This window comes from Sparus aurata, chromosome 23 (genome assembly GCF_900880675.1).
Source record: "Sparus aurata chromosome 23, fSpaAur1.1, whole genome shotgun sequence".
NCBI classification, from domain to species: Eukaryota; Metazoa; Chordata; class Actinopteri; order Spariformes; family Sparidae; genus Sparus; species Sparus aurata.
In genome coordinates, this window is record NC_044209.1 from 19,977,493 (window position 1) to 19,999,187 (window position 21,695).

The following is a 21,695-nucleotide window of genomic DNA, read 5'->3' on the forward strand; positions in this document are numbered from 1 at the left end:
GCACCCATCCTTCACAGGGCCCTGCCATATGCCGTGCTGCTGTCAGAGGAGACGACTGCAGATGCTCCAGCTGCTCCCTCCCTGCACACTGAACAACACACACACATGCACACACCTCTCAGAGCAGGATAAAGAGTCAGAGGTGGGAGGAGGCACAGGGAGGAAAGGGCAGGAGAGAAAGTATCCAGGTAGTGGGGTTATTGAGGGAAAAAGGGTAAGACAAAAACAATCTTTTATTTCGGGGTAAATGATGGGAAATATATTTATTGTATAGTCATCTGTCTCTGTGTTTTGAACAGGGCGGCTGATGTGAAAAAGGTAAAATGGTTTGAATCATCCAGAAAGGGGACTGGAGACCTAATCAAGGAGGTGGAAATATAAACACTGATTGCCGACATGGAGGAAAAGAATGAGCAAACAGAGTGTAAAGCTCGATTCTTCTCTTGCAATGGAATTTTTCTCTGTGAGAGCTTGTTGGCACCCGTTTGCGAGCCACAACGGATCCTTTAATTGATACTGCCTCCTCTACACACCACATCAACAGGTCTTTTATATCCCATCAAAAGCCCTTTGCTTCTCCCAGAGTAAAGGCAGCAGAAATTGAACAAACACACAACTTTTGCCTGCATATTTATTTATCTTCTTTGTCCAAACATCTCCTTCAAGCACTTCAGATTCGGGCCTCGGAGTCTCAAAGCTATCACTTTAGTGTCTGTGATCCTCCAGCAGAGAAAACAAAACGACTTAAAAGAGACCCAAATGGCTGGTGCTCACAGGCGGCATGGAAAGGCACATGCTCGCTGCCAGTGGTAATACTGTGTGTACGGTTGTGTGTGTGTGTGTGTGTGTGTGTGTAAAACCCTCGGTCTAGGTGTGTATGTGTAAGAACAAGGTTGGCTAGGCACAGCACACTTGGCTGTGAATCAGGACGCAGGCAACAGCGCTCGTTCAGCGGCGTGACTTCAAACCATGCATGAAAAAATCCTATGTCTGTGTAGATTCACTCAAATAGCTCCGTCAATGATAGGCCTGCCTGTCAGCGGACTGATTCACTGAGATGGACGCTGCTGGGTCCTCTAACAGCCACTGAAATGACCAGTCTAACCTCTGGTTACTGGTGGGAACAGCAGGTGCAGTTTGGTATGACAGGTCTACTTTGTCATGGATACAAAAGAGGAGCAATTACTGTTTTTCTTTATAGTGCAGCCAAAAAACACTCGTTATTTTAATAACGAAGTCATTTTTTTTTTCCATCATGCCACGAGCAAACGCGATATCATTTCACGCTGCACAAAGTGGGAGTAGTTTTCCATGCGATTCTCTTTTGTTTGGTGTTAGTTGCTGCTCAGGCTAACTGTCCCCCCCCCGTCATCACTTATTATGCTCCAAAGAAAAGGCTTTACCAAACAGTGTCTTGTTAGGACAGCCACCGCAATAGCTCCCATTAACTCCTTATAGGTTAAATAAGGTGTTTGAAATACAATTAGAGCCAACGTATGCAAAATGAATAACCTGTAATTAAAGAAGGTGAGGTTCCCGCTATTGTCTTCCAAGGAGAGCGAGTGCAGTGTTTATTTTTGACTTTTGTTTAATAGCGTTGGGATTTGGGGCTGTGTTTGTTTAACGGTGGCAGGAACAAATGAGATTCTGCTATTATTCTCAGTTTTAATCAGTTCAGCTACCCGTCGCAGATGCTGCAGGGTGGCTAACTCTGCCTCCTGTATCAGAGTCTGTCTCTTAACTAAAATTTCCTGTCATCGCTCTGAGTGTTTTTGATTTTTTTTCCGAGAGCAGTAACGTCTGAAAAGTGGGTTGAGAGGGTGAATAAGAAAAGGAGAGAGGGAGAAAGAAAGAGAGCCGCAGAGTGGGTCTGTGACACGGAGCCTGTTTACTTTGGCTGGCTGGAGAGGGCCAGTCATGCATTATAAAAAGCCGGTGATGAGTTTTGTGCTCAGGGGTTCAGGAGACAAGTTTAAAGATCACAGATCTATTAAGCCGTTGTAGATGAAAAGTGTTTGTGTGTATGATCCGTGTGTGTGTGTGTGTGTGTGTGTGTGTGTGTACTTTTTCAGTCCGTACACACCCACCTCGTGAAGTCCTAGATATTCACACTGTATTAAAATAAGGATGTACAGTATTTCTCTCAAACATTTCCCTCAGATATTTAAATAACAGATGATGTAACTGTGATACACTGCTGCACAGTCTCTGCTGTTGCCTTTCCGTAATTAACTTTTAATACATTTGCAATGAATTTTTTTTTAATGCATTGCTTTGTTCCTCCCAAGCAGCATCATCACGCAGACTAACATTGTGTTTGATTTCGAGCACAGTGCAGATGTAATACGGTTAATGTTGTTTCGCTTGTATTGCGCAAACAATTCCGTTTTTATTTCTTAATGTTCCAATCTTCACCTCCACAGAGCTCAACAGTAGATTGCCCCAGGTAATCAGGTTTAGATTACTGTCATCATTTAGTGGGGTACAGTTGTCGCTGTTAGGGAGCCAGTTTCATGTGTAGTCAGTGCTCAGAGTGCAGAATCTTTACCTTCACTGCTGTTGCATCGATTTACTCTGTGATAACCTGTCAACAACAAAGTATAAGCCACAAGAAAGTAGACCCGGCAATGAGACAGCCAAAACTGAAATACGTGTACAGTGGTCATTCTATCAAAACATTTGGAGCAACACAGTGGCAGACTCTGGATGTTTGAGGGCCTGGGGCGAAAACACTGATAAGGGCACCAGTGCACAGAAAATCCAGATACATTTAGATACATGGTAAAGAGGGGTCACATCATCACGTTCTCTCCACTGGAAGGACACCCTAGAGGACACTTTATCATGTTTTATCTACCATAGGGGCATCCAAGAGGGCACTTTCACTGTGTTTTTCAGACATAGTGGCACCACGGGGGGCAATCAGAGAGGGGGAGTTTAATGAAATAAAAAATTAATCAGTGGGCTGCAACATGTTGAGCACAGACATTGAAAATGTTCCACCAATCCTGGTAACAGTTTTAAAGCCTCCATGCCGGCAACAGCCATGACTGAAGTCATTATATTGTTAGGTTGTCCATCTGTCTGTCCCTTTCTTGTGAACATATCTCAAGAACACCTTCAGTGTCCATTTGAAGTCAAGGATGAACTGAATAGAATATGGTGGGCTAAGGTAAAAATCACTTTCACCCCACAGAAGATGTTCTTGTCACACACAATGTCTAGTAAGATAACCTGATGAAGTTATGATATTTTATATCCAAAAGCTCAAAAGTATACTTCACTGTGAAATCACAATGTTCTGCAAAACATTTTCTGGCCATTACTCAACTCCTTAGCCCAGGAGAAGCAACTTAACTTGTGCGCGGAGGCACACAACTGTGAGGCAGTAATTCTAGTTTATATCATTTAAAATATGGGGTGTAATTACACTGGATCATTATCACTCCAATTATAAACCATTTAAATGCAGCTACCATTCTGAGTAAAGCTGTTTGCCAACCTGGTAGTCATTTCTGAAACTTTCCGTCTCTGCCAGCAGAATTGGGCAGGGCTTTTCCCCCGTTCTGTCTGTTGTTTTATGGCTTGTTGCTGAGAAGAATGTCTGTCGTTTTCATTTACACTTAAGAAAGAAAGAGCGACCATCTGTGACAAAAACACATAACACTTCTGCATAGATTCCACCCAGATCATGAGACATTGTGCTGTCCAGGTCATTATTTCCCTGTTACTCAAAACTAGCAAATATAATGAATACCACATTTTCTGGGGATAGAATTGTGACTGTAAAGACTTCAAGAGCTTAAAGCAACATTCACTACAAGGAGCCTGTTATGGAGTCCACATGCAGACTGGAAGAGCCCGTGTTTACATCCTCCCAGGCTAAGTCACTGTGAGTAGTACATTAGCTAGTAATAAGAGGCAGGAGGAGAGTTTTCTCTTTAGAGTACTGAATTTTTTACATTTTGTGGCTTCTGCTGTGAAAACACTACCACGGTTGTCCACAGGGTTTTCAGTCATGAAAAATGTGTGGAAGAGTTTGAAAAAAAAAATGACGTGGGACGGATATATGTATCTTGACAATTGCATAAAGCTCGTAGATGTATATTCAATCCGAGTGCTGGAGGAAAACTGTAACGTACCTCGGATTACAAGGGAGCTTGCGCCAAATCAGGTCAGTGAAACTATTCGGTGTTCAAATTAAAAAAAATGTCCACCCAAATGATCTAGTCATATTTTACCAGCAAGAGGGAAGCAAGAAAGAAATTACCCCGCACAAAGAAACCCTCTTAGATCCTGTTTAAAAACCATGTGGGTGTGTGTGTAGTTTGATAAGATGAGTGCGTGATTGTGTCTGTTTGTGTCCCTGATCTCTGCCCGTGTTGACGTGTCTGAGGATGCACAGCACTGAACAGAGAAATTAGACTTGGGAGGTAAAGAACAAGTGTTCCATAACTTAATGAATTTGATTTGATTTGAATTTCTTTTTTCTTTTTCAAAACTATTTCACGCATGGCAAAACACTGTAAATCCATAAACAAACACATAAACAGGCAGAAAAAGATTGATGCATTATGAATAAATCATCTGGGTACTGAAACTCAATATTAACTCTGCGCTGCCTAGAGGTTTGAGAGGGAGCGTACGACAGATCCATCTTGATGTCTGAGGAACTAACTGGGAGGCGAGCGCTTTAGTAAGTACTTATCATGGGAACTTAATTACCAAAACAAATGATGATTGTGGTGATATAGCGGCAATGATTCTTTATCAGTTATTCTTTGCCTCAGGTTGTATGCGGAATGTGTTTCTATAATCATAATCAACATCATCTTCACCATCATTAACACCACTGGGGGGAAAAATAAAAATTGGTTGATTGGTCAGTCAGGCACTTTCTGGGATCTTCAATCTTGTTGCTCAGGACATTTATTGCCCCCAATGGATGAGACTTAATAACTTTGATGACCCCAAAACTTTAGTCTGGCTCCACTGTCAGGTCAGAATTTGCCCTTTACTCACATCCTGAAAAGTTATGACGACGGAAATGTGTTCCCACAGGACGCATCCTAATCTCTCTGTTTCCTGTTGTACTGACTCTCTTAGGAGCTAGTTTTAAAATCTAAATTCATATTATTTATTTATTTCAGTTTGTACAATAAATTAGAATCAGACATTTGGGGTATATAAGCCAACCTCTCCTGCAAAGACAAACGTGGCCAAACTGGCTACATCCCTGCCCACTCGTCCAGTTGAAGGAGGAAGTTGCGAGGAGAAAGAGGGGGAGGTTGACAGTGACTGAAGATGACAGCTAATGGCGTGAAGACTGTCAGGGCAGCCAGTGTGTCTAAATAACCAGGTGCTGCGTTTTAGTTTCTGCCTGGTTAAACAGAGGAATAATTGGTCAAGTTAGCCAGTAATTAGACTGGCTCTGCCACGCTGCGTCTGAGAGCCCAGCGACGGCTCCGCCATGCTAATTGGGCTATTTATACCGAAACACATTGACCAGGCTCGCTGGCTTCTCTTCCAACTCGCTTTTCAGCACTTGTTTATTTTTTCCGTGTGTACTCAGGACACAGCGCCGGACTCGCCACCCTCCTCCTCCTCCTCCTCTTCCAAAGCCATTTTTCATTCCGACTTGAGCTCACTGAACTTCCGTCCTCTGCCCTCTGTCTCTTTGTCTGTCCGTCTGTCTCTCTCCTCTGTTGTTTTTCCTCTCTCTTCTCTCCTACACACATCAGCTCCCTTCCTCACAGGCTTTCTGTATTGCTAATCAGTGTTTTTTATGAATGCCAGTGTCTGTGCGCGGGACTGCCGCCTCGTCAATGTGTTTGTGAACCGTGTGTGTGTGTGTGTGTGTGTGTGTGTGTGTGTGTGTGTGCGTGTGTGTGTGCGTGTGTGTGTGTGTGTGTGTGTGTGTGTGTGTGTGCGTATGTGTGCATTCCCCTGAAAGTGGGTGGAGATGGATGTAAGTCCGTCAGTCAGACCTGCATCCCCCTGGAGTGTGATTAATAGAGCCAGCTATGGAAACCAGACTGTCACACACTGTCTCACAAACACAAACACACACACAGTACATTCACACTTATACACTCACACACTAAGGAATACTTTGGATGCTCCTCTCTTCACAAAAGTCACATTTCCTTCTCGCTGTGTCTCTGGCATTTTCTGTGCCAGAAATGAGCTGCTGCTTATGAGAGGCCATCTCCAACTGTAGATCCCACCAATACCTCGCTCACATTCCCGCCCTCCTTTGGGTCCGATGGCCTCTCTATTCTCTGTCCGTCTGTCACTCAGTATCTCTGCATCTGTATTCTCTCTGCCTTTTATTATCACAGTATCTCCCTCTCTCTCTCTCTTCTCCTTTCCTCACTCTCTTCCTCTGTTTTATTATCTTCTCCTCCGTCTCCCTTTCTCTCTGTCTTTCTGTCCCCTTCAGGCGAACCCTCAAACCTCCATCAGGAGCAAACAAGGCTCCTTGACATTCAATTTCCTGCTTGCCACGCACTTCTCTATTGTATGTGCTTCTCCTCCTTTTCTCGGATTCTTTTTGTGTGAGCTGAATAGGTGGATGGATGCGCTATTGGACATATAGGCGGGCAGATAGATGGATGAGGAGGGAACTTGGCTATTTTTTTTTGTGTTGCGTTGTCAGCCTCCCTGGCTGAAGCTTCAACAGCAAGGTCACTTTGTGGAGATTTTCAGCATTTTTCTTGAAAACTGTATTGTGAATGTGTTTAGGAGCTGTCAGCAATAAAAACAGGGAACAGAGGTTATTATTCTCAAGTTTTTTCTGTTTGTCTTATGTTGTCCCTGACTACACTGTCATAATCGTAACAGAGATAGTAATGCACATCCAATTAATTAATTTGATGAATTAATAAAATCCATTGTATTAATGTACTGGGTAATGTAGAAACGTTTTTTGCTTGAATGTTATAATTATGCATCACATTGTCATGGAAGAAAATATAACAATTGAAAAGATTAAATACATAAAAAATTGCCACCTGTTGCATTCAAACTCCCAACAAATGGGGATGGCATATCACCAGAGTAACTGCTAACTGCTGCTAACTGTATTCTCTTAATACATCCATGACTGTAGCTACTGTTAGCTTGTAACCTTAGCTAGCGGTACAACTGGCCAGAGAACCAGTGGAATGTTGGTGTTTACACTGCGAGCATAGGAGCTTTGGACCACTTGGTCAAAAGGAGGTTTTAAGGCCTGGGGCTAGATAGTTGGCATGCTAACTTCAGAAGATATCTCTGGCACACAATACAAAGACGTCTTCAATATAACATCTAAAGCTTAGGTCTTATTTTATTTATTATTTTGATTTTAAAATTTAGAATCAGAAAAGTTAAGTTGAAAGGTTGTTGTGAGAAATAAAAACACAATGTGTCACAGTTGGCCTGATTGACTGTAATGCTCTTGTTGTTCACAGGCTCTCATTATGTTCCTCTTGGGAGTGGCTGAGTCACATGCGAGAGCTAGTGGTGAAATTCTGTATTACTGGTCTGTTCTGGTATTCGGCCGTATGTCAAATTGAACCAGTGTGAAAATGCTTAAATCGACCCAATCCGGCTGAACTGCCTGACCACATTCTCAGCGAGGCCGTGGGCAACTAACTGGTGTCCTTTGATTAAATGGCACAGTAAGCAGGTAAAAATATGCAAGTCAGTCAGTCCAGGCTGTCGGAAATTACTTACAGTAGTAATTGCTGTGTGTGTAAGAATGTGTGTGTTTGTGCTTCCGAGCCTGCGTGTGTGTGTGTGTTTGCCGTGAGTCCTGTTGAGAGATAAATGAGTCTGGTTGACATTGTCTGGAACAGGTGGTGAAGTCAGCGGGGAGGACATACAGACAACTCACACGAACGCACGCACGCACACACACACACACACACACACACACACACACACTCACTCACACAAGCAATTTGACTTCATTGTCGATTTTCTGGCTTGTTTAAGCGCGCAGCCAATCAGATTGGATAAAGAAGGAAGAATAGGTTGTCTTTGAATAGCCTCCATACTGAGTGGCTGATGTATTGATTACAGAGGCAGAGTCCCACATTAATCATTCACAGCATGTTTGATTGACTGATTTATTGTCGGTTTATGAACATTGCATGGTATTTATTTGCCTCTGTGTGAACCAGTGAGCGTGTTACAGGGACGGTTCAACCTAAAATTTGTAGATACTCTTCTGGCACACACCGTCACATCTCAAAAAGACACTAAGACGTTTACGGGCAAGCTGAAGTAGGGGTATGAAATTAAAAATCTTACTCATGTACTCTGTAACTGTTGGTTTCCAGGTGAGCGTGGTGCAGGACTCTGTGAACATCTCAGGTCAGAACACAATGAACATGGTGAAGGTTCCTGACTGCAGGCTGGCTGAGGAGCTCGGAGATCTGTGGGAAAACTCCAGGTTCACAGACTGCTCCTTGTGTGTCGCCGGCCAGAAATTCCAGGCGCACAAAGCCATCCTCGCAGGTGAGAATATCCTTCAATAAAATATGTCTGAGAATGGTGACAGTTAAAGACTTAACTTCATTTAAGCAGGTGGTTAAACTCACCGATCACCAATGATGACGTGTTGTTAATGATGATGAAAATGAGATTGATTGTTTTGTTTGACCAGCAGTCCAAAACATGGATACTTAAATTATAATTCTATTAAACAGAGAAACGCGGCATTTGAGAAGATACTGTAAAACCTCTGAATGTTTCTTTGATTGAGAAATGACCAAACCGGTTTCAAAATTGGTGTTTTCTGTCGTTGTCTGTTAAGATTACATCTCTTCCAAACTAATGAAAGTGGTGGAGTTATTTTGTTTTTCATTATTCTTGGTTTCATTTGAGGAGTTTTTAGATTGGGTCTAAATCTTTCAGATGCTTTTCCGCTGTGACAAGGATTGAATTCAGGGGGAAATACTTCATCAGATTTTTAATTTTAATGAATAATTTCACTTGCCACAGGGATGATTAAATTTGAATACATTGAATATCTGTACAAAAGTATCAGCGATTGGCACCTTCGAGCACCTGCCTGCCGTGTCGCTCTCGGCCCTTATAGAGTTCAAATCGAACGCACCCTGTTCTGTTTGCTTTCACACACGCACGCGAACACACACATACACAATGCGTGGTGAACAACTTGTCGCAGATATTGGCACTTTGATGACAGGAAGCATCGGATGGTGAAAAGTTTGAGGGAAACTGGTGAACTGTGTGTCTCTGTTGGGGCAAAGAGAGGCTGTTCATTATTGGATTTGTTGAAATGTGTGTGTGAGGAGCCATTTTAATTATGTGCTGCTGTGGTTTGGGGTCTTCCTCTCTCTCTCTCTCTCTCCGTCTCTTTCTCTTTCTCTCTCTCTCTCTCCGTCTCTTTCTCTTTCCCCCTCTCTCTCTCTCTCTCTCTCTCTCTGCTCTACTTGGTCCAGACGACGTCCCTCCTCCTCCTTATTCCCCCTCTCGGCTGTTCCCGTGACAACTCTCCCGGCCGTTAATCGCCGTGGAGATGGACAGAGGGGGATCAAACGAAGGAGGGAGAGCATACTCAAATTGGCTCCGCACTGGCCATGTGATCTTTACACCACTCCGGCTCTCTGTCTCTTACCTTCCCTCTCTTTTCTTTTCTTTCCTTTTTCCTCACCATTCCCCATTTTCACTTTCATGTTTCCCTTTATCATTCCACATCGTCTCTTCCTCCCCTCTCCGCTTGCCTCTTACTTTCACCGTTCCCCCTCCTGTTTCTTTCCCTCTCTTTTTCTATCCTCTCACACCCCTCTAGTCCTGTCCTCTCTATTTACTCCCTATTTCTGTCTATTGTTTTCTTTCTCTCTCCTCTCCTTTCTTTCACTTTCCATGACCCTCTCTCTCTCCCCCTCTTCCTCTCCCTCTCTCTCCCTCTCTGTCTCTCTCTCGCCCGCCCCTTCCCTTTGTTGCTGCAGTATGAGCTCACCAGTATTGAGCTGCACCAGACAGACTTACTGTAGTTTTGTCCCTATAGTCATACCTGGCAGTTCACTGTTAAGTTTGGTTTCAGTGCCCCAGGATGCAGTTGTTAATTAATGACTACACTCAAGTTTTTTTAAGGATCTTTTTTTTTTTGTCTGACTCTTAATATATGAAAAAATGATGACACCAACATCACATCCCCATCTCTCACACACCACTCTGTCTCGCAAATGATTTAGCATCCTGTATAATGGTAGGTAAATACAAAGAACCAAGAACCTACAGCAAGTCCACTTGTCTCCTCGACTCTTCACAGACAGGCAAACTTCCTCTTCTTAGTTCTCTGTGGAAATTCTCAAGTTGCCTGGCCAACTCCCATCATTTCCCTTGTAGACAAAATAAATTACCTCTAAAAAAAGTTGCATTTCTTTAAAAGGTTTTTTTTTATAGAAGTCCCATTGAGATGAAAATCTCTTTGACAAGAGAGACCTGGTCAAGGTAGCAGTGTTTCATTGTTTCTGTAATATTTTTGTAGCCGTGGTGGCAGGAGGTGATTCCTGGTATTTGTTCGCTTTTGATGTTAGTTTTTGCTCTAGGTTCACTAAGTGATTGCAGCACTTTTAATGTTTTATATTTAGTTATTTGATCTTGATTCCATGTGGTGGGCAACCTGCTTGTTTGTGGTTTTATTTTAGTTTTTCAATGAGATAATAATATTTAATCCCGTTCGACTTAGCTGTGGTGGGAACATTCTTACTGTTTTGGTCCACCACTCCTGAAAGAATGTAGACGAAACATTGATTTACAAAGTTTTATATATATAACAATCAAATATACAAGCAGGAGAACAGCTACTTGAACGCAGTGGTCTCTAAAAGGAAACAACCACATGCCTCACCTCATTTGTTTTCAAACGCATGGCATGTACTTTCTACTGGCAGGCATCTCTCGATCAAAACACTGAAAACAAAAGATGTAGATTGATGATGTAGTGAAGTGGCAAGTTTTTGTCTTTTATAAATAAACCTCCACCACTGGCAATGAAAATCATGTCGCAGGAATCAGGTTCATGGACAAGTTCATGTGACGTTTGGTCCCGTTCGTCCTTATTCGCTGACGTATGATCTGATGCTTTCCCAGATGTTATAGTGACCAAACGAAATGCACTAGGTTGATTAAAATTAGGATTTATCTGGGTTTGAACATTGGTTGAATCATTTAATGTGGAAATGCTATGTGTCATACCTTCAGTTGTTTCTCACTGACTCCTCAAAGCTGTTGTAAGCATCATCATTTTAGCTAACTTCCTGTCTGTTTTGTTTTTGTTCATCACTTGTCCTGTTTAGTACTTTACTGTCACCAGGAGTGCTGGAATTGGTTGTTTTACCCTGATATGCAATGTCTAAGTACCAGAACAGGAGGATCTTGGCAGAACAGACAGGACCGCCTCTTTATGGAGTTCACTGTCCTGATTGGTTTAAATTTGGGAAGGGACGCCAGCACATTTCTTATCTATTTCAGTACATGAGAGACATGGCTTACTGACCAAACATTGTATAACAGTAACAACTGTTGAAGTATAGAGCTGCTTTACATTCATTTTAATGAGAAAATATCAATTACAGCAACTTTAAAGAAGAATCAAAGTTGAGTAATTAGTTAACCATCCATTCAACTCTTCTGCTTTTACAGCTTTAATCTTCCTACTGAATCTCTACACATCTATAATCGGATCATAAGATACAAGCAATTAGGACCTAAAGATACCCTGACAATTGGATTACCTGAAAACGTGATTAGAAACTAAATACTGTTTATGTTGAGTTTTCTTGTTTCCCCTTTGCTTCTTAAAATTGAAAGCTGCGAGGGAAACCCAGGAGCTCAACTCTTGGACATTTGGTGTGTGGGCTGACCTTGAAAGTTATACTTACCCTGAGCTAAAGCTTATCTGAGCTACACTCATCAAAGCTGAATGCTATGGGACCCGACAGTTACTGTGTTATTTATTTAGTCGATAATTTGGGTTACTAGCGGAGCAGGTGTTGACTTCATAGCCACTCCTGTGAATCTCACTGTTTACTTTTCATTCACTTATCACCTTATCCCCATATTTTACTCTCGCTATCACTATCCAGATTTTTTGTGGCTTGTGCAGAGTTGATGGATGACACCATGTTTCCAAATGAGTAATTAAGTGGGCAGCTAGCTCATTATTAAGTAGTTAAATTAATTAGCATATCACTGACTTTGACATATACTTAATAATGTGTTAAAACAATTGTTAAATTTTAATGACTTGCTAATTAAGCATTCATTAGTGAACAATAATGTAAAATGTTGCCCGGTGAGCACATAATCAATGAAAGTGAACCATATCAGAGGAGGACGACATCGGCTTATATGTGATTCTTCATTAAAGGCCAAGCTCAACCTCCGTAGAGACACGTCCTCTCCCTGCTGTAGTCGTGTTCACACACAGACTGAGCTCCATCTGTGAGGTTCGGCCTCAGCCTGTGCCGAAACTAACCCCTGTCACTGCCGGAATGATAAGAGCTAAAACACACAGCGTCGTTGTCCTGCTGAGACAAGATGTGTCGATTATTTTAAGCATGCAGACTCATCATACATCGCAGATTTCAAGTGCAACAGAAGTGGGACTGATTTATGTAATTTGAAGTGCTGTGGATGGATCAGACGGCGCGTGTGGCTGGTCTTTGCTTGAGATTAAACATAACCTCTCCAGGTGGGTCTGAGTAATAAGAGAGAGAACACACTTTGTCTTGCCTTTGAAGCAGTGCAGCGAGTTATCGGTCCCCTCACCTGTTTAATGATAAAAAAACAAATGCTGAAATCATCCATGCGTACACTTTGATCAGTGCTTATGGGTCACCACGTCTGGTTACCTCAACTGTGAATATGTCTGTTTAAAAAGTGTGGCAAATCTGATTTGAGAACATCAATAATATGAAATCTGAGTGATAACTGGATTATAAAAACACCATTTGCATTGCAAACACTTTGTTTAACTGTTTTTTTTTTTTTTTTACTTCGAGGGACTTAAGAACATAATGAGGAGCTCTTTTGCATTTTTTACTCCACTTGAACTCCTCATTTTCTGTAAATGGATTCATCCTCTGAACTGTCCTTCACCCAAGAGGATTTGTAAACTGCGGTGAACGGTGTCTCTTGCAATCCAGAGACTTAAAAGCAGGCCGGAAATCTTTTGAGAAATATCTGCTCCTTTTTGGAAAGAATTATACTTTTGGGGGGAAGTTACCATGTTTGAAATCCTCTGTGCTAGCATGATAGAATAATCTATGTCGAGAGACAGCAAGCGACCACGTTATCAAAACAGGAAGACAGACTTTAATCAAGGCATAATGTATGAAACAAGCTCCAGTCAAGTCAGTCTATCAGTATTAAATCCCAGCTAAGCACACCTGAGAGGTCGTCATGAGTCTGTCAGGCTGGAGCTGCAGTCGACTTTTTCCACATGATACGTCTGCTGCTGTCACTGCTGTCAATCATTCCGCCCGCTCTCCTCTGGCCCTGTGGCAGGCTGTTAACGGATATCAGAAACTTCACCATGCATCAACATTACACGCAATAACAAACCTCCCTCTCTCTCTCTCTGCCTTTTGTTTCCCTCCGACTCAGCTCGCTCGCCAGTGTTCAGTGCCATGTTTGAGCATGAGATGGAAGAGAGCAAAAAGGTGAGTCGAACACTTGACTCTGTCGTTTTTCTGCTCCCTCGGTGGCGAGTTGAATGTCAAAATTTCTAATCTTTCTCTCTCTTGCGTCAGGAAGTGCTCACCTCTCAGAACATCCCAAGGTGTCTGTACCCTTTCCTTCATGTCTTGTTGACTGCAACTCTATTATCTGGTTTCTTTTAAAGCCACTATATGTAGAATGTAAGTGATATTTTTTCCCCTTTAAATTTGATCTGATGGCACAGGCTGCTGTTTGTAGACAAACTAAGGTAATATCAATGAGAATAATTGCAGTTGGAAGACAGGATTGGTGAGTATTGTGACCAGGACATTTTAGGGTTTAAAAAAAAAAACTTAAAAAAGTGAAAGTGCCCTCTGGTGGACAAACTATGTAACGACAACATTCTTTTTTAAATGAATGCAGAACATATCTTTGACATTTCTGTTTTGTAAAGGAGTGGCAAGCAATCAATCAGTCAGAATTTGGTAAATTTCAACATCAAATGTGTGCTATAGACATATAGCAAGCTGTGTTGACCTTTGAGGGAGTTAATTGATTGAATAAAACAACTAGCTAGCATTTTCCTTAGCTTGCTGGCTAAGCTAATATATTGCTGTGCTACTTTCTAGTGTGACTTGGCATTAACTTCTTGGCTGACATAACAGCAAAGGTATTTCTGTGATAAGCTAACACTGGCTAATAATATCATTGTGTCTGATTGATTATTCAGTTCAGTTCTGTTCTACACGTAGTGGCTTGACCAGTGGCGGTTCTAGACCAATTTTAATAGGGGGGCCAGGTTGGGGCCGGCTTTTTTGTTAGGGGGCACATACAACCAGGAAAAAAGGATAAATCCCTCATTCAGACAAAGCAGTGTTTACAATTTCAACAGTTTTGATTGGGAAGTAAACTGCTGACACACTTTATTTCTGCCTTTCCCTTCAGGACCAAATCATTGCAAGAAATCTGTCATTGTATTATTAATGCAGACTCCCTGTCAGGGGGGCCACAGGGGGGTCCAGACTCAGAGTTACAGGGGCACTGGCCCCTGTTGCCCCCCCCCCCCCAGAACCGCTCTGGGCTTGACATATTGTGAAAAAGCACAAATAAAGGAAAACATTTCAAGTTTAGTTAGTTTAAGTTTAATTTGTTGTTAGTTCAGTTTACATTGAAGTGAAAGAGACCACAACATTATTTGTCTCTATGCAGCGGTTTATATTTACTTTATGTCAAGTTTAATAGAGAACTTGGCAGAGCAATATGCACACTTATATGAGATTGCCTTTTCCATGCCCTCAGTAATCATTTCACTTACAAATGATCTGATTTCTTGTTTTTGAATTTTTTTGAATTACTTTAAGGTCCAGTGTGTAGGATTTAGTGGTATCTTGTGGTGATTGCAACCAACTGATCACTCAACATCTCACCTTCTCCCTCTGTGGCTACTAAAAATGTTAAAAACCCGCAATTAAGGCACTCTCTAGAACCAGTGTTCGGTTTGTCCGCTCTGGGCTACTGTAGAAGCATGGCAGTGCAACATGGCCGACACATGCCTTCAGAAAGTGTCAGGCTTTGTGTCCAGTTATCATAGTGGCCAGACCATGTAATTACATTATCACATGACACACTGTGGCCCCAAAACTGTCACACCCCTTGCAAAATGACTCATTTCACTATCATAATTTAATACAGTGAGTTCAGTAACATTTGGAAAGTCTAGAAGAGTTGCAGGATTAAATAACTTTATTCCCATTCAAGCTAGCTGCGCACTAAAGGCAAAGTTAGCCAGCTGGTCCTGGTAATTTCAGACCCGGTGACGAAGTTGAGCTTTTTGGCTTCATGTTCCACTTAGCAGCTTTCACAGTCCTGAACTGGCCCTCACCTTCCACAGTGTATCAGGGTCTCACTATACATATACCCATTGGTAGACACAACAGTTCTTAGTTCAGTGATGAATCATTATCATTAATACTACATTCGATTTCACTCCCTAAATCCCCCCAAATCCTTCGCACTGGCCTTTTAAATGATGCTCGCTGAAACTACCGTATTTACCCTGACTGTGGTTGATATCAAGGATGTGTTAAAAAAAGTTAACACTATATTCAGAAGTACATTTGTGCCTCATTTAACATGCAAGTCTTTCAACAGGGCGTGCAGCATGAGCATTTTTGCCTTTTTATGTGTCCACTGTGATAATTGTGTTTGTATTTTTCCACTTCGCACAACGGTTGTGTGTGTTTGCATGTGCGATGCAGGGGAGCCCTCGTGCCACAGTCGGTTGTCTTCCATCTGATAGGAGGTGGTGAGATTGAGCCTTGGTGATTTAGCCGTCATGTCAGCGGAATATTGATGCCCGCTCGCCTCGAATGGGGAAATTATAAAGCACAGAGCCAGGAAATGCATCTTAATTGCTGTTTAAGTGGGCGTCTTCATCAGAAAGAGGGAGAGATGGTGGGCCACGTCCCCATACGATTCTGAGACAACAGATAGATGGGTTAACACTCCTCTGCAGCGCTCTATAGAGGGGAGACAAATGAGCTCATAAAGAAACACTCTAATAGAGGACTGCTCTGTGAATAGAGGGGAGCTTCACACACTGTAACTACAGAAAACGCTGTCTGTTAATGAGACACTGAAGGAAGTCCTGTTTTTCTTCACGTCCAGTGTGGTGTTGCTTTGCCTTATTTATTTCATTAACACTGTACCAAACGTGGCAAAAATCAGCAGAATTCGATTTGAGAAGTTTTGCTGGATTGTGTAATAACAGTAAAAAAAAAATAAGAGAGCACTGGCTATGAGGAGATATTTTAGTTTTCCAGCAGGACTCTGAGGTAAATTTAGAAATGATATGTACATGCAGATTCTATGTAAGTACAAGATTCAGGCTATTCTCTTTACCTATTCAGCAGCACGTGTCCCTACATGCCTTTATGTGTTTATGTCCGTTATCGGTATTCCCGTAAAACGGCACGATGGCCGACTGCGTGCTGCTTTCAGCCTCTCCTTCCATTATATCTCAGTGTGTTTATGTTGCTGTTGAGTGGTCAGAGTTGACACAAACGCACTAAGCTGTGGGTACACCCGGGCTGACCCTGCTAAAACGCCGCTGGTCACCGTGGTGACGATAAAGTGCGGTTATAATTGGTTTACCGCTTTGTTCTGCCTCTCAGTGCGGAGGGAAAAGGTTCAGGTTACCGTCACTGTGCCAGCGAGTGATAAAGCCTACTTTGCTGGCTGCAGGCACTGTCAAGGAATGAATGCTGAGGATTAATTTTCAGGAATCAGCTGAAAAAAATGTAATAAATGTACTAGAATGTAGTTTGCTGAAACGTGTTCAGACTGCTCAGAAGGCTCTTCAAGTTTTTTTTTCTTATTTGGCACTTGGAACTTGTTTTGTGTGACTGCGTGGCTGACTGTCCCTGTGTGTGTGCTAAACAAGGTGAGCACGCATAATTCAGGTTGGTTTTTTGGATATTCACACGAAATATAAAACACTCCACCGCTGCGCGTGGTTTTGAAGGCTTGTCAAAGCATCTGTCTTTTTCTTCTCTCGCCTTTTATTCAGTTAAACCCTGCGTGTATTCTCCTCTCCTGTCCTCTCCTCCCGTTTCAGAACCGTGTGGAGATAAATGACGTGGAGCCAGATGTCTTCAAAGAGATGATGTGCTTCATCTACACAGGCAAGGCCCCCAACCTGGACAAGATGGCTGATGACCTGCTGGCTGCAGCTGACAAGGTACAGAGAGCGGGTGTGTATGTGTGTGTGTATGTGCACGTTTCATGCACCTGTTACTATGTACATTTGCACACAAGCCAGAGTGCATAATAATTTCCTCAAAAATACACCTGAGATCCGCCAAATGCTTCTCAGTCCCCAACCACACACACACACACACACTTGTACAGTCACAAAACACACCTGTTGGAGGTATTCAAGGAAACCCACGAGCTTACAATGAATCCTATTCCGCATTGTTTATTCCTGTGGCGATGCTGTGTGCTCAAAGCTTCCTATCTCTTCTTCCAATCCACATTTTACTCCCCCACCTCTCTCTTTCTTCCAGGTTTGCTCTCGCTGTTTTCCTGCTCTCGAGGAGCTTATTACATTTGATAGCATCAAGTCAGTACTTGTAGAGAATAATGATAATGATTAATGGCTCACAGCAGGGTCCATTCAGGTGTGTTTTGACTGAAGTAGCCATTTGTACAATATTTCGTAGGCTTGTTCAGGATGACAGTGTTGGTTTTGCAACAAAAGTGTCACAATAACTCTCGGATGGAATGCCATTAAATTATTTGCAGACATTAAGGATCCCAGACAATCAGGCCTCCGGACTTTGTTGATCATCTGACTGACTTCTGTTATGACCATGAGGTCGATAATAACTTTGTTGATTCTCCGACTTTTCGTCCAGTGCCGGCAGCAGAAACGTTCTCACATCCAGTGAAATATCTCATCATCTGCTGGACAGCCATAAAATGTGTAGAGGTGAATGAAGTTTCCAGACAATGTAATGTGTGATCCCCTAATTTTTTCTTCAGTGTGAAAAGTTTTGGATGGATTGCCATAAAGTTTGGTTCGGACATCCATGTTCCCCTCAGGTTGAATTGTAATAACTTTGATTCCCTGCCTTTTCATGTAGCTCTAACATTTGGACAAAATGTGTAAGCCTTAGCTGTACTTTGTGTTTTGTGCTAATTAGCAACTTTAACCTGCTAACATGCTAAACTAAAATGATGAACCTGCCAAACATCAGTACGTTAACGTAGTCAGTCCACCCTTATAGAGCTATTAGCAAGGCTGTGGACTCTTTTCCATATACATGTGCTGACTCGGCTTCAGGTTTTGTTTCCTGTGACCTCTTCAAAATAAAAGTCACGTTATTTAGTTATTTAGTTATTTAGTTATTTAAAAGCTTTTGTTATTTTGTAGCCAAATAGCAAATTTGGGTTTTTTCACCAGCAAGAACTTAACTCAAAATTTAATTGAAATTGATTAGTTTTATTTTCATTAGTTTTATTTATTTGTTTACAAAAACCATCTTCTATTCTATCATCTATTCAAGAACATTGAAAAATCTGCCACATAATGTTCTAAATCAGTCATTGATTTTAGTCTTGTCAGCTTGAATTAGAATTCTATAAACATTAGGCCTTAATCGTCTTACATTTTTGAGGTCTTAATTGACACAAACAGTTTATCTAATTTAATATATCCATCTTTTAATTGTTTTTTCAAAATGAGTCAAGCTTCTCTGCATCCGAGTCCACATTTTTGCTGTCACAAATCTTTTAAGATACCATTGAACCTGATACTGTTTTTTTATTTGTACTTTCACTTATCTGTTGGCACAGCAGGACAGTCTTACCTACAATGCTTGTGTAGGAAAAAGATGAAAAAGATGATTTGTCTTGAATTAGTCTGCCTCGAGAAAGGTTTTAAAGTGCTTGAAATGTAAGTGTGTGACACCCTGTTCATGCTTGAGTGCAAATTAGTGTCTTCTCTTTAATTAATAATTTATGTTTAGTAGCAGGGAACGCTGTGCGTACTATACACAAGTAAGATGTGTCTGAAACATCCTGGAACACGTTTCATGTGGTTGAAGTTCATTTAAATTAACTATTTTACATCAGTGTTTGTTAACACAGCACTAAATTGAAAAACTGTAGTGGAGCAAAATTCCCCGCAGTCTCTGCTGAACGTTTACAACTCATCCTGAAGTGTGTATAAATATGGGGGAAGAACATTATTCCCCACAATCTTTTTGTAATCAAACTCAGTGTATCTATCTATCTATCTATCTATATATCTATATATATGTATATGTATATGTATATATATATATATATATATATATATATATATATCTCAAGTGATTCCCATCACAATCCCCCTCAGTCTGCATAACTGTCACTTTTACTCCTCTTCGCCATCTTTTTTTCTTATTCAATCTAAGCCTCGATGCCGCCGCGGTGGAGTAATTCTGTGTTTCCGTATCATTACACAGTGCGACAACAGTTGTTGGTGGCAGCGCTGTTTAAGTAATTTAGTTTACCTGCTGTTTCTCCTTTCTCCCTCTCTCTCTCACTGTCGTCGGCAGTATGCTCTGGAGAGGCTGAAGGTGATGTGCGAGGACGCTCTGTGCACGAGCCTGAGTGTGGAGAACGCCGCAGAGATCCTCATCCTCGCCGACCTGCACAGCGCCGACCAGCTCAAGACGCAGGCTGTGGACTTCATCAACTAGTGAGTTACACGCCTGCAATGAGATCGTTCATCTCCAGAACTACATCCACATGTATGCAAACACTTTTTTTTCTGCCTCACACACACACACATTTGCGCTCTTTCCACACAGCTTTTCGGCAAAGTCATTAATTTTCAGTGGGAGCAATTTTTGCCTCCCGAGGAAATTTAATTTAATACTCTGATCAGACCATTTTGCTGCTGAATCATATTGGGCCATTTAGCAATAAAGCTCAGCTGCTGATGTTAATCATGTTGCAGGCAGCCTGTTTAGGTAAGATGGGGCCTATTAGCATCAATGACTACTATTTATGTCCTCGGAGAGATGATTGATCCAGTATTTGGACGCCCAGTTGAAATTTAATTCATCACTTCCCCTCTGTTTTCTAAATTCTCTGAGCTGGACACATCTTCCACCCCTTTGTTCATTCCTCTGTCCTTTCTTGTCAGCTTTACTCCGTCTCTTGGCCTCGTTCCCACATGGGCTCAATCTCCCTCCCTTTTCTCCCTTTTCTCCCTGTCCTGTTTTTGTGCTTGAGAGCTCATGTGTGCCTAAAGGTGTTCAGTAATGCAGATTTCTGCCCCTAATCCCTGTCATTAATTGTGGTTATGGGCGTTATGACAGTTTAATTTGCGACAGCGATGTTGTGGTGGTGGGAAAATTGGCCACGGGGGACTCCCGGCCAGCAAAGCGTTATCAACCCTGTTCCTGTGGACACAATGGATGGCGACAAGAGCAACAAAGCAAAAATCAATTGAGAGGACGAATATAGAAAACAGACGACACTGAGGAACCAATAATCCTCCCCCCAGTCGCACCTCAACCCGCTTCCCAGACCAGTCTGTACAAGCAGTTTACAGCCATTTAGTCGAGACAATAGGAGTCCTCTTTATCCCACCTCTGTCTCATTTATTTATCCTCTCCAGGGTTGCAGCAAAGAATAAAGCTACACCAACACTCTTTATCCACTTCGTTCACAGACAAGAGTTTCCCCACTTTTTTAGCCTTTAATGTGAATCTTTAGGCTTGAGTAAATACCTAGAATATATCTCAGTAAGAAGTGCAAACACAACACAAGTAATGTGAAGGGAGGGTCTCTTAAGGCAGAAAAAAATAGTGCTTCTCTTGAAGTAGGTTTTTGTAGATAATAGCAGTAGTTGGCCTTATGATTACCACTGACTGGAGGTCATACTTTGGCCTTCTTTTTAATTTACCTCCACATCGATGGTCCTCTCCCTCCCTCGGTCGCCTCCTGTCCCTCCACAGACTCTCATTACTCACCCTAACCTCCCTGTTTTTTTTTATTTATCCCTTTTTGGTTGCTGCAGCTGTCTGGCTTTCTCCTCCCTCAGTCCATCCCCCCCTCCTTCCCCTCCTGCTGTGGCTGCTCTCCTCATGCCCTTTCGCTGGCCTGTTTCCTCAGCCTCAGCACACCGGCCATTACTTTAAGCAGGGGTTCACCTCCCCCACGGAGGGTGGGGTCAGAGGTCAGCTGGAGGTCTGGAGCTGCTGTGTGACCACACACACACACACACACACACACACACACACACACTTACACACACGTGCAAGGAGTAGACAGGCCGAGACACAGACACAGGCACACATGCTGTTTATTTACACACAATAAAACATGAAAAATGTCATTAAAGGCCACACAGCGGTGTGCGTGATAGTGCAGCCCAGTACCCTGAGGGTGTCATGGGGTCGAAGACAGCCACAGGCTCCCCTGGTGGATCTCACATCTGTGGGAGAATTATGACACGA

General features: G+C 42.2%; 1 protein-coding gene across 4 annotated transcripts in view; it reads left to right on the forward strand.

Annotated features, from left to right (window-relative positions):
- spop (speckle type BTB/POZ protein) overlaps positions 1–21,695 on the forward strand; it is an 88,788-nt gene that overhangs the window by 63,847 nt on the left and 3,246 nt on the right. For 3 of the 4 annotated variants that reach the window (XM_030406372.1, XM_030406374.1, XM_030406373.1), the window contains 4 exons: positions 8,325–8,502; positions 13,627–13,682; positions 17,297–17,419; positions 19,785–19,927. In XM_030406372.1, the coding sequence (XP_030262232.1) occupies positions 8,325–8,502; positions 13,627–13,682; positions 17,297–17,419; positions 19,785–19,927 (500 nt within the window). Of the gene's footprint in view, positions 1–8,324; positions 8,503–13,626; positions 13,683–17,296; positions 17,433–19,784; positions 19,928–21,695 lie in introns of all 4 variants that reach the window. The other variant, XM_030406375.1, reaches the window with a different exon arrangement.